At 39.8% G+C, this 12,633-nt stretch overlaps 1 protein-coding gene and 1 pseudogene across 1 annotated transcript in view; both read right to left on the bottom strand.

The window, feature by feature from the left end:
- LOC138145496 (major histocompatibility complex class I-related gene protein-like) overlaps positions 1-11,650 on the bottom strand; it is a 50,720-nt gene extending 39,070 nt beyond the window's left edge. The window contains 3 exon segments of the mRNA XM_069067094.1: positions 5,409-5,525; positions 5,700-5,978; positions 11,635-11,650. Of these exon segments, the coding sequence (XP_068923195.1) occupies positions 5,409-5,525; positions 5,700-5,978; positions 11,635-11,650 (412 nt within the window).
- LOC138144775 (zinc-alpha-2-glycoprotein-like) overlaps positions 1-12,633 on the bottom strand; it is a 105,561-nt pseudogene that overhangs the window by 71,599 nt on the left and 21,329 nt on the right.

Here is a 12,633-nt window from a genome sequence, read left to right as displayed (position 1 = left end):
AGCAAAAGGACTTCATATTTACTTGGAGAAACTTTTACAAACTGATGCTGAGTGAGAAGAGCAGAACCAGGAGAAATTTGTACACAATTACACATGCAACGTATGTGGGATGACCAACTTTGATAGACTAGACTCTTCTCAGCAATGCAGGATTATAAGACGACTCCAAAAGATTCATTATGGAAGGAGATGTCTACATTCAGAGAAAGAACTAGAAACAACAGAGTTTGAATGCAGACTGAAGCAAAATACCTGCTCTATTTCTTTTTCTCATTTGGTTTTCTTTCTTCTTTCCCATTGTTCATTCCATCGATTTCAATCCTTCTTTACAACCTGACTAATGTCTAATGTGAAAGTATTTGCAGATCTTATACTTGATTGCATGCCAACATGGTGGGGGAGGGAGAGAGAGAGGGGGAGAAAATTTGAAACTCAAGGAATTGTGGAACTGAATCTTTTAAACGAAAATAAATAAACTAATTAATAAAAACAAAAATAAATTTAAAAAAAGAAATGTTTCATTCTTAATCTTGAGTTATTTTGCTCAGGATGATAAAAATAAGCATGTAGTAAAAAAAAAGTAAGTGGTAGGCTGATATGTGATATAAAGCAAGTGTCATGAATTCATGTGAAAAGTTAATGTCATTCTTAGGCTTCATTAAGAGAACAGGAATGAGGAAGTGACAGACCCTCTGTATTTTTCCTGGTCCGATCACATCTAAAGTGTCATGTTCAATTCTCATTGCCATATTTCATGAATGGCATATCCAGAGGTCTATTCTGATGGCAAAAGAGCCATGACAGTGGCTGAAGATATTGGAGATTTTTATCCTGGAGAAGAGGACAAAGGAGGCAGGTGATTGGAATACAAACATTTAAATAACTACCATGTGAAAGACGTATTCAACTTGACCTTCTTATGGATGTTGGCCTTCATTCTCAAAGAGGACCAAAATGGTGTCATTATGCTGCAGTCAAGTTACAGTGTTTCTGACTGTGACAGATCAGACCATTATGAGCTCAGAATGTTCCACCACACATCAGGAACAAATAGTCCATGTGAACATTTGAGGTGGATTCTCCAAATTTGCACCTCTTGTGTTTCTTTTGAGCTACTTCATTTCTACTTTTCTCATAGAGCCCATTACCTTCTCTGATGTGAGCACACTATGTTGAGCAGTCCTGTCCCAATGTCCCCCATGTCACACAATCAATTCCAAAGTTCTTAAGAGAGACTTTGAGAGTGTCCTTGAATTGCTTCTTCTAATCACCATGTGAATGCTTGCCTTGTGTGACTTCTACATAAAGCAGTCTTTGGCAAGCTTATGTTTTGCAATCGAGCAATATGGCCAGGCCATCAGAGCTGCACTCTCTGAAGTAGAGTTTGAATGCTTGGCAGTTTAGTTTGAGAAAGGACCTCGGTGTTTGGTACATTATCCTGCAAGGTGATGTTCAGAATCTTGCTAAGATGATTCAAATGTAAGTGATTTAGTTTTCTGACATGGTGCTGGTATACTATCCAGGTTTCATAGGCATGCAACAGTGAGGTCAGCACAATAACTCTGTAGACCTTCAGTGTGGTAGTCAGTCTAATACCTCTTGTCTCCCATACTTTACTTCAGAGCCTTACAAACACCGAGCTAACTCTGGCAACAGGTGCATCAGTGTCATTATCAATGTGTTCATCCCTGGAAAGTATACTACCAACATAAGTCAACTTGTCCACAGCGTCCAAAACTTCTTCAATTGCTGTAACCAATGGCTCTACATAACGATGGTGTGGTGGTGGTGATGGAGCACCTGTGCTTTCTTGGTGTTAATCGTTAGACCAAAATAGCAGCAGAGAATTGATACATATTTTGTTAGATCTCAGCTTCAGAGTCTGCATTGAGTACACAATCATCTGCAAAACAAAATCATGCACCAACACTGTCTCCACTTTGGTCTTGGCTTGTAGACCTTTCAAATTGAAGAACTTGCCATCAGTGTAGTAGCTTTTTAAAACTGAAGAATTTACCATCAGGGTGGTAGCATGTGATGTGCTGTTCATCCTCATTGAAGGCATTCGACAACCTGGCTGAAAACTTCATGCCAAAAACACGAGAGCAAGCACACAGCTTGTTTCATTCCATTGGTGACTGGGATGAGAGTATTGTCCATTATCCAGAACCCAGGCAAGCATTCCATCATGAAATTGATACACAATGATGATAAACTTCTCTGGACAATCAAATTTTGACATAATTTTCCATAAACCCTTATGACTGACAAGGCAAAGGCCTTGGTCAGATCTACAAACATTGTGTACAGACCTCTGTTCTACTCCTGGCATTTCTCTGGGAGTTTTTGGACAGCAAACACCATATCAACCATTTTTCAGCCCTTTCTGAAGCCACACTCCCTCTCAGGTAGAGGATCATCTTCCAGGTGAAGGATCAATCTATTAAAGAGGACTCTGACAAGAATTTTGACAGCAGTGACTAAGAGAGAAAACTCCCCCCACCACCACGACCTTGATTGGCACAGGACAATCTATTTCTTTTACCTTTATAGAGAACAATAGAGGCATCCTTGAGCTCCTGGGGGGAAACCTCCTCTTGCCATATAACCTGGAAAGCTTGAGTCAGCTTTTGTATGGGCAATGGACCCCTTACCTTGTAAATTTAAGGTGGAATAGAATCAGTACCAGATGGTTTCCTACACAAAAGGAGCCTAATGGCATTCAAAACCTCTCTTTCAGTTAGAGCTTCAGCTACAGAGGGATTGACTTCAACCTGAGGTAAATGGTCAGTGACTTCAGCATTGATTGATAATGGTCTGTTGAGAACATTATGGAAGTGTTCAGGCCATCTCTCTAGGATTGTGTCCTTATCACTAATCAGTGAGGCTCTATCAGCACTAAGTAGTTGAGATACACCATAGATCTTTGGCCCATAAATAACCTTCAGGGCATCATGAAAGTGCTTTGTATTGTTAGTATCAGCATAAAACTGAATTTGATATGCCTTCTTACTGAATCAAGAGTCCTGCATTTCTCTAAACTTTGCTTGTACTTTATTTTTGATAAAATTAAATATTGTCTTCTTAGAGATGTTTGAACTATCCTGCTTATAAACCTGTGGAGTTTTCATTTTTCATTTAGTAGCTTCTGAATTTTCCCATCATCATCAAAAAAGTCTTGATTTTGTGAGTGTTCTGACCCAGTTGAGAAAATGCCGTGCTATACATTGAATCTCTGACAGATGACCATTCCTTTTCTGCTTCACTGTTGTCACACAACAATGTGTTGTCTCAACTATCCCTCCAAGTTAGCAACAAGTTATTCCCATTCAGAGAAGAGTTCTAATCTGCTGACATTCTTTTGGTAGCCATTTTGCCTTGGGGCCACCACTTTTGTTGAATGAAAATATTTAGCTTGGAGAGGACAAGTCTATGATCAGTCCAGTACTCTACACCACACATTGCCTTTGTCACTCTCACATCCTGTCTGTCTCTTCTCCTTACAATCACATAGTCTATTAAATGCCATTATTTGCTGTGAGGGTACATCCATGAAGTTTTATTGCACTTAGGTAAATAGAAGACAATATTGGTGATGAGGAAGTCGTGAGATGCAAAAGTCTTCAGTACTAAGTAACTATTACTATTGCTGTTTCCAGTGCCATTCCTCCTAATGACTCCCTGACAAGTCTGGTAGTCTGAGTCTTACTCTAGCATTAAAATCACCCAGAATTATAATCTTGTCTCTTTTGGCACACTGACGATAAGGTCTCCAGATCTTCATAAAATTTTTCTTTGACCTCATCAGGGTTTGTCATGGTCAGAGCACAGACACTGATGATGGTGGCATGACATTTTCTTGCTAGTGGCAATTGCATTGTCACGCATCTGTTGTTCACTCTTTTTGGTAGGCACATAAGCTTGCTGACTAAATTAAGTTTGATTGCAAAACCTACACCAGCTTCACAACACTCCCCTTCACTGCAGCCACTCCAGAAAAAATGGGTATCCAGCTCCAACTTCAGTAAGCTGGTTTTCATTTGTCCACCTTGTTTCACTCAGAGCTGCTATTTTGATGTCATATCTATGGAGTTCTCTTGCAACAAGAGCTGTTCATCTTTCAGATCTACTGGATTTTGTATTGTCTATAAGTGTACACAAATTTCCACGTACCAGCGGTGAGTGGAATAATTTTTGCAGATGTCTTTGTACATTTGTGTTATGTGTGTGTTTCAGCTGCAGGGTGGGATCCCTGACTATCACAGTAATCAGACCAGAGTTGGGCAAGCAGACAATTTTTAGGGCACCTTGTCTAGTCCCTTCCTTACACTGAGAAGTGAGCAGTGTGATCCTTAAAGGGATGCTCAGACACCCAGGGGGCTGCTGAATCCCCACCACTGCTTCCAAGGAGAAGATGATCCTATAGCCTGGGTTGCCTGTGTGCAGGATTGTAAATACAGCTCCCAATGTATCTGCACCTCCTGTTTCATCACTTGTCACAACAGGACTTTGAGATAGGTAAAAATGATATGGGTGATGATTTGTGCATAAATTGGATTTAAGTGAGGTAGAGTTGCATGAAGTTATCAGTCTCACTCTTTACCCCGGAGTCATCACAGTCCAGGGGCAGAACAGAGTCAAGGAGAGTGGTGATGGCTCAAGATACAGTGGATGACCTTAGCAACTTCCATGTCTAACCAAACTCTAAGCACTCCAAAGTCTGCTTTAGCTGCCTTGTTGGCCATTGCAACAGCTTGTCCTTATCCACCCATTCTACCAGGGGATGTCTTCACGGGCTTGGGGTAGACACACCCTTAACACACCAATGGGTTTGGTAATCTCATCTTGGTTTAGCCTGTCTGCTGAAACAGTTTACTAGGGCATGGCCATTGTGCATGCTACAGCTTCTTGGAGCCACAAGGAGGAGTTAGGCGGAAGAGGTGGACACAAAAGGGGGAAAACAGCCCTTCACACCAGAGATACGTCTTCCCTGAACACACCATATACTCAAGGCTTCTTATACATAGTAAAGAGAACTAGGAGAAATTTGGTGAGTTGCTCAGAGATAGAGTAAGACTTGATGTCAGGGGAACTTTCCTAAGCTTTAAAAGTTGAGTGGACTGTCCTAGGAAGAAGTAAATTCCCTATCACTGGAGGTGAATAAGCTGAATCTCAATGCCCATTATTCAGGAAAGTCTTGCCAATTGTACTAGAGGTACAATCTGAGGGCACTTCCATCTCTAAGTCTTCTAGAACTATCATTCTGGTTAAAAAAGCTTTCCTCCTAAGAACTCTGTGAAGCACAAAGACAGTGTGACATCATCACCCTTGTGACATCTGCTCCCCACTCCTCTTCTCATCTTGCCCTTACACTGATAGTTTTTCCACCCCTCTTATCACAAATGTACCTGTATTTTTCTTCTTCCATACGAGGAAGGCCCCATCACAGCACAGCAACAGAATGATGACTGTTAAGAGACCCAGGGCCATGACCCATGGCTTCTTCACAGTGGGCTTCTCAGGGACTACAGGGTGAGAAAGACAACAAGTAAACAAGATGTGTTTCTGAAAGGAGAGGTAACTGGAGAGCAGGCCTGGTGAACACTCTGCTCTGTGGAACATAACTCAGAGAGGGAGAGGTAGTGAAAAGGCTGAAACATTTCATGCCATGGCCCACACAGCTTGGGAAAAATACTCACCAGGATACACAGCTGGAGTCTGCAGCTTACTGTGCTCTACCACACAGGTGTACCCTGTCCCTGGATCACTAGGAGAAAGTTCCAGTGAGATTTGGAGGTAGAAGGTGGAATCAACATTGGGCAAGGTGCCGCTGGAGCTCTCTTGCCCCCACACACCCAGCCATCCACCCTTCTCCCAATGCAGCTGGATGGAGCTAGGATAGAAGCCTGTGGCTGCACAGTTGAAGGTGACTCTACCATCTGAAGAATCATGGAGGGACACAGAAACCTCAGGGGCCACTGAAGAGAGAAGTCAAGAGAGAAGGCATTACCTGCAAAGCTCAGCAACCTTCTGTTTTTCCAGTATCACTTCTATGCTCTCTCTCTCCCTTTCCTTCCACATTACTCTCTCCTCTGTCTTTCTCTACCAGTTATTAGCTTTGTTAAATGATAACTGTTATTCTTTTGGCTACTGCAAAAGTCATCTTATCCCTAGGATGAGTTCCTCACATTCTGTCTCCCTCACTCCAATGCCTCTTCTCTGACACATTAAGAACACATTCCAAACCCTTCAATCCATCAATGTAGAAGCTGGCAGATCCTGTGTTATCCTGATTATGTTTCCACAGTATTCAAATTGTTTCTTCCTGGCTGCTTGTAATACTTTTTCCTTGATCTGGGAACTCCAGAACACTTGGCAATAATATTACTAGGAGTTTTCTTTTTGGGATATTTTTCAGGAGGTTATTGGTGGATTCTTTCAATCTCTATTTTGCCCTCTGGTTCTAAAACTTCAGGGAAATTTTCCATAAGAATTTCTTGGAGAATGATTTCTAGGCTCTTTTTTTATCATGGCTTTCAGGTAGTCCAATAATTTTTAAATTCTCTCTCCTGGATCTATTTTCCAGGTCAGGGGATTTTTCAATGAGATATTTCACATTGCCTTCCATTTTTTCATTTGTTTGGATCTGTTTAATTGTACCTTGAATTCTCATAAAGTCATTAGCTTCCATTTGCTCCAATTTAATTCTGAAGGAATGATTCTCTTCAGTGAGCTTTTGAGATCCTTTTTCTATCTGGCAAATTCAGCTTTTTAAGGCATTCTTCTCCTCATTGGCTTTTTGAACCTCTTTTGCCATTTGATTTAGTCTATTTTTAAGTTATTTTCATCAGTCAGGTTGTTGACTTTCATTTTATAGTTTTCTTGCATTATTCTCATTTCTCTTCCCAATTTTACCTCCGCTTGTCTTACTTGGTTTTCAAAATCCTTCTTAAGCTCCTTTATGGCCTGTAAGCAGCTTATTCTTTTCTTAGAAGCTTCTGGTGCAGGAGTTCTGACTTCACTGTCTTCCTCCTGTTCCATGCCCCAATCCTTTTTGTCCTCAAAAAAGGAATCAGAGTCAGACCTCTGTGTTTGCCTTGTTTCCCTAGTTTGCCCATGTTGCCACTCAATTACTTGACTTTTGAGCCTTTTGCCATAGTAGAACTCTACTACCAGAGGGGGGCACTTTGTCCCAAGTGCTGGGGTTTTCTCAGCTGCTGGAAGTATTAGTTGGGTGCCCTCTTTGAAGCCTCCACTGCCTCTGACACACTGGTCATGCACCCCAGGACTCCACGCTAGATCACAATCCAGATCCAGGAAGATTAAAGCAAGAGCAATTACCCCCTCAAAATGGTTGCTTGGTCACCCCAGGGGCAAAGTATGACCACACTCCCAAACTCCTGGTTCACAAAGTCCACACTGCATTGACCTCTCACTTTGTCCTTAGCACCTATGGGTTGATAATTATGGAAACTGCCACAGCTGCTGGTGTACTCCCAATTGGTAAATGTTCAAAGGATATGAACAAGTAGCTTTCAGATGAAGAAATTAAATTTATCTACAATCATATAAAAATGTTCTAAATTACTATTGATTAGATAAATGAAAATTAATACAGCTTTGAGTTACCACTTCACTCCTATCAGATTGACTAACATGACAAAACAGGAGAATGATAAATGTTGGAGAAGATGTGGGAAATTTGGACACTAATGCATTTTGGTGGAGTTGTGAACTGATCCAGCCATTCTGGAGAGCAATTTGAAACTATTCCCAAAGAGCTATAAAACTGGGCATACCCTTTGATCTAGCAAAAGCACTGCTAGGTGTGAATCCCAAAGAGATCATAAAAAAGGGGAAAAGACCTACATATACAAAAATATTTATGGCAGCTCTTTTTGTGATGGCAAAGAGTTGGAAATTGAGGGAATGCCCATCAATTGGGGAATGTCTGAACAAGTTGTTGTATATGAATGTAATGGAATAGAATTTTGCTATAAGAAATGGCAAGGAGGTGAATTTAAGAAAAACTGGAAAGACTTACATGAACTAATGTTGAATGAAATGAGCAGAACCAGGAGAACATTGGACACAATAACAGCAACATTGTATGATGGTTAATTTTGATAGGCTGAGCTTTTCTCAGCAATGCAAGGATACAAGACAGTTCCAAAGGACTCATGACAGAAATGCTATTCACATCCAGAGCAAGAACTATGGAGTCTGAATACAGATCAAAGCATACTATTTTCACTTTGGGGAGATTTGTGGCTTTTCCTTTTTGTTCTGCTTTCATATGACTAATGTGGAAACATGTTTACATGAGTGCACACATATAACATATCATATTGCTTGTCATCTTGGGGAGGGGAGGAATGGAAGGGAGGGAAGAAGAAAAAATATGGAACTCAAAATCTTATAAAAATAAATATTGAAAACTATCTTTTTAGGTAGTTAGAAAAAATTAAAATACTGTTTACAAGAAAGGAATCCCCATCAAGAGATAACACATCCTCAACTCAAAGACCTTGTGTTATAGGGAGCTCACTACTTTATGAAGCAGCCAATTGAACTTTAGGTAAGCTTTGATTGTTATGACATTTTCCTTATTAGAGGTAATTCTAACTGGAACCTTAGTCTTAATCCTACATCTACTGGCCTCTCCCTCTAAGAGATTGGTCAGGAGGGTAAAGAAAATCACAGCATCACCATTAAATGTGGGATATACAGAAGCACAATGGGAGGACCCCTTCCCAATTCCAGACCATAAGCAACTAGTGTATTAAACTAGGACATTAATATTAATAAACAGAATATTAAACTAGATAGTTAATATTGTCCTTGCATGTGAATGAGAGGGTAGACTTACAATTTTGCAAGCAGAGAGTGAAACAATGCCAAGAAAAGTGGCAAAGAACAAAAAGACAATCACTTCCCCTATCAAAAAATGAGTTAACTCTCCAAATTCCTAATGGCTGATAGAATGGGAATAGTTGGGGAAAACTTATAAAGTGTGAGTAATCATCCCTTCAGAATGTGGACAGATTTGGGGAAGAAACTGTCCATCAATTTCCACTCCCCTCTTAGCACATTGCCTGTGTATTATGTCTGAGTCTCTTCTCCCCCATCAGATTAGTAGTCTCCTAGAGTCATTACGGGCTGTTATCCACACACAACTAGGTGGTCATTAAGAGCAATGGCTGAATCTCCTTCATCACAATTGGAGTTCCATATTCTAAGTTCTTCCTCCCTTTTGTTTAGCCATGCTCAACTGCCTCATTCTCTCTCAGAACAAATACCCTTAGAATGAGTTGCCACATAAGAATGACCTTCTCTTTTGCTTTCTCCTCCAACTTGCCATTCTCTTCCTTTGGACATTGTTTGGCTTCCTCAACTTCAGTCCAGTTTTGTAGCCACCATTGCCCAAGTCTTGTTCCTCTGACAGTGGGAAAATGAGGCTTCTTTGTGCCCCAGGACTCCCAATTCTTTATTACCCTCCAATTGACCTTAGGTCTAAGGTTCTGCCCTCCTATAATCATTAGCTGGGACATCCGGTGTTAGAAAGGACCTGCCACATGCTGACAGGTACAAAAGTAGAAGTGAAATGGAGCCTGTGGTGAGTAGAGGAAACCATAGAGCACAATAACCACCAGGTGTTTGTGGGGAGATGCAGAACAAGGACAGGCACAATGCCATGAGTATAGTAAGTTTTCACAGATGTTGGATGAATTAAGTTCATTTGTTTTTTCATTGTTGTTCACTTGTTTTTTTTTTTCATATCCAACTGTACATGATCACATTTCAGGTTTTCTTGGCAGAGAATTGATTTGACATTTCTTTCTCCAGTACATTTTATAAGAGAAGAACCTGAGTCAAATGGGGTTAAGTGACTTGCCCATTGTCACACAGCTATTTAGTGCCTGAGACTGGATTTGAACTCAGGAAGAGGTCTTTCTGACTCCAGGTCCATCACTCTCTGTATTGTGCCACCTAGCTTTCCCATAGCTGACTTAAGGAAGCACTGATTCTGACTTGGTGGGTCCACTGTCAGGGAGCTTTCAGTTTGGTGGGAGAGTAAAAGTGAAAAGGGAGAGCTTTCAACGAGTCCATACTCTAATGAGGGAGAGAGTCCCTGTGCTAAGGTATCTTATGACCTGATGGTGGAATCACAGTTCTGTGACTTACTCTACCTGAATCTCTCTACTCTTTTCATTTACTTTGGGTTTCCTCCAGACTTCAAATTTCTCTGAATTTCTTCAAGATTTAAAAAAGTTGTTCTTTAAACAATTTTGCTGTTCATGTATACGATGTTCTCTTGGTTATGCTCATTTTACTGTTCATTACTTCATTCAAGTCTTCCCTTGTTTTTCCAAAATCATTGAACTCATTGTTTCTTATGGCACAGTGGTGTTCCATCACAATTGTATACACAACTTGTTCGGCCATTTCCCCAATTGATGGGCCTTCCCTCAATTTGTTTTTTTTTTTTTACCGCAAAGAGAGCTTCTATAAACCATTTAGAACATATAGGTTCTTTCCCTTTATCTCTAATCATCTTCAGAAATATAACAAGTAGTGGTATTGCTGAGTAAAAGGACCTCGATAGTTTAATATCTCTTTGAGAACAATTCAAGATTACTCTCCAAGATGGTTTGATCAATTCGCAATTCCACCAACAATGAATTAGTTTTCCAATTTTTCCATATCACCTCCAACATTTGTCTGTTTCCACTTCTATCATTTTAGCCAATCTGGTTGTTGTAAAATGATGTCTCAAAACCATGTTAATTTGCATTTCTCTAATCAATAATTATTTAGAGCATTTTTCATATGACTATAAATTGTTTTGATTTCTTCACTGGAAAACTACTTCTCCATATGTTTTGACCATTTACCAATTGGGCAATGACTCATATTTTTATAGATTTGACAAAGTTCTTTATATATTTTAGATATGAGATCTTTTTCTGATAAACTATCTGTAGAAATTCCAAATTTTCTTCTTTCCTTCTGATCTTGAGTACATTTATTTGTACTAAACCTTTTTAACTTAGTGTAATTGAAATTTTCCATTTTACACTTAAGTTTACTCTCTATCTCTTCTATATTTATTCATTGCTCACCTCTCCATGAGCCTGATAATTAATATCTTCCATGTTCTTCAAAATTTCTTTTAATATCTCTCTTTATATCTAGGTCATGTGTCCATTTTGACTGCCGTTTCTGTCATACTGCTTTTCAGTTTTCCCAATAATTTTTTTAACAAATAATGAACTCTAAACCCCAAATCCTAAGTCTTTACACTTGTCAAATACAAGATTATTATGTTTACTCACTGCTGTAAACTGAAGGTCTACTCTATTCCATTGATATACCTTTCTATTTTTTAGCCAGTACCAGCTAGTTTTGATAATTACTGCCTTATAATACAGTTCAAGATTTGGTATTGCTAAACCTCCTTCCTTTACACTATTTTTCTCATTATTTCTTTTGATATTCTTGACTTTTGTTTTTTCAAATAAATGTTATTTTTTCTAATTCACATTCAAAGTTATAATTTTTATTTGTGAATTTCTCTCTATGTTATTTTTGCTCATTATTTTAATTCTCAGTCTTTCTTTTCACCCTTCTTACCTTCTCTTCTCCCCATACTCTGTTATTCCTTATTTTATCCACCCCTCTAAAAATATCTCCTTTATCTATTCACCCCACTCTTCTAATCTTAATCTATATACATTTCTAAAAGTTCCTCTCCCAATGTATCCCCTAGTTTTCTCATTTCTCTAGAAGTTCAGATGACTTTTAAACCTCTTCAGATGCATATGTTGTTTCCTCTTCAACCCAGATGAAACTTAGGTTCCAATATTATCAACTTTCTGCTGGATTCCTCTATATTAGTTCTTCCTTTCATACCCTGTTTTTATGAAATAATTTCTCCTTTTAACCTTTTCCTACCCACTTTTGAAAGAATCACCTCATCATACACAACTCAGCATCAACCATTCTTTCAAACTGCCTTAGTAATGATACTAGTTTTAAGAATACTGTTACTGCTAATAATAACTAATATTTACTAATATTAATAACATTTTAATGTGTCATAAGTAAAAAGTTCAACCTTAATCAGCGCCTTATGATTAATCTTTAATGCTTTCAAGATATTTCTTCTGGACAGTCCTCAAGGAGCTACCCTTCCATCAGGAGGTGAACCTGCCTTCCCAAATGAAAGCACAAACCAGGCAGACTGAGGAAGAAAGATTCCTGGAGAGAGGCAGGGGATGGCCTTGAATGCCAGCAAGAATCCAAACTTTGGGGGGGCGGAGCCAAGATGGCAGAGTAGAAGCATGACCTCCCCTCGGATCCGGCTCCCACCTTCCCCAATCCATGTAAAAAGGGGACTCTAAAAAAACTTTGGAGCTGCAGAACCCACAAAAGGACACAGAGAAGCTAACCTCCCGCTGAGGACAGCCAGGCAGGCCAGCAGGAATCGGCCAGCACAGCACTCTGGGAGCCGAGCCCAGCCCCACAGCAAGGCTTTAGCCCCAGGGCGGGCCTGACCAGCCACTGGCCAGAGGGACTCCAGATCAGCAGCAGCTGTGGCCATTTCCATATTTATCAACACAGAGATTCAAA

Source organism: Petaurus breviceps, unplaced genomic scaffold, assembly GCF_028583685.1.
Source record: "Petaurus breviceps papuanus isolate PSGF00001 unplaced genomic scaffold, PetGlider_PUasm1.0 139, whole genome shotgun sequence".
Taxonomy (NCBI): Eukaryota; Metazoa; Chordata; class Mammalia; order Diprotodontia; family Petauridae; genus Petaurus; species Petaurus breviceps.
Note: the sequence above shows the minus strand (reverse complement) of the source record. Positions and strands in the feature narration are given on the sequence as shown.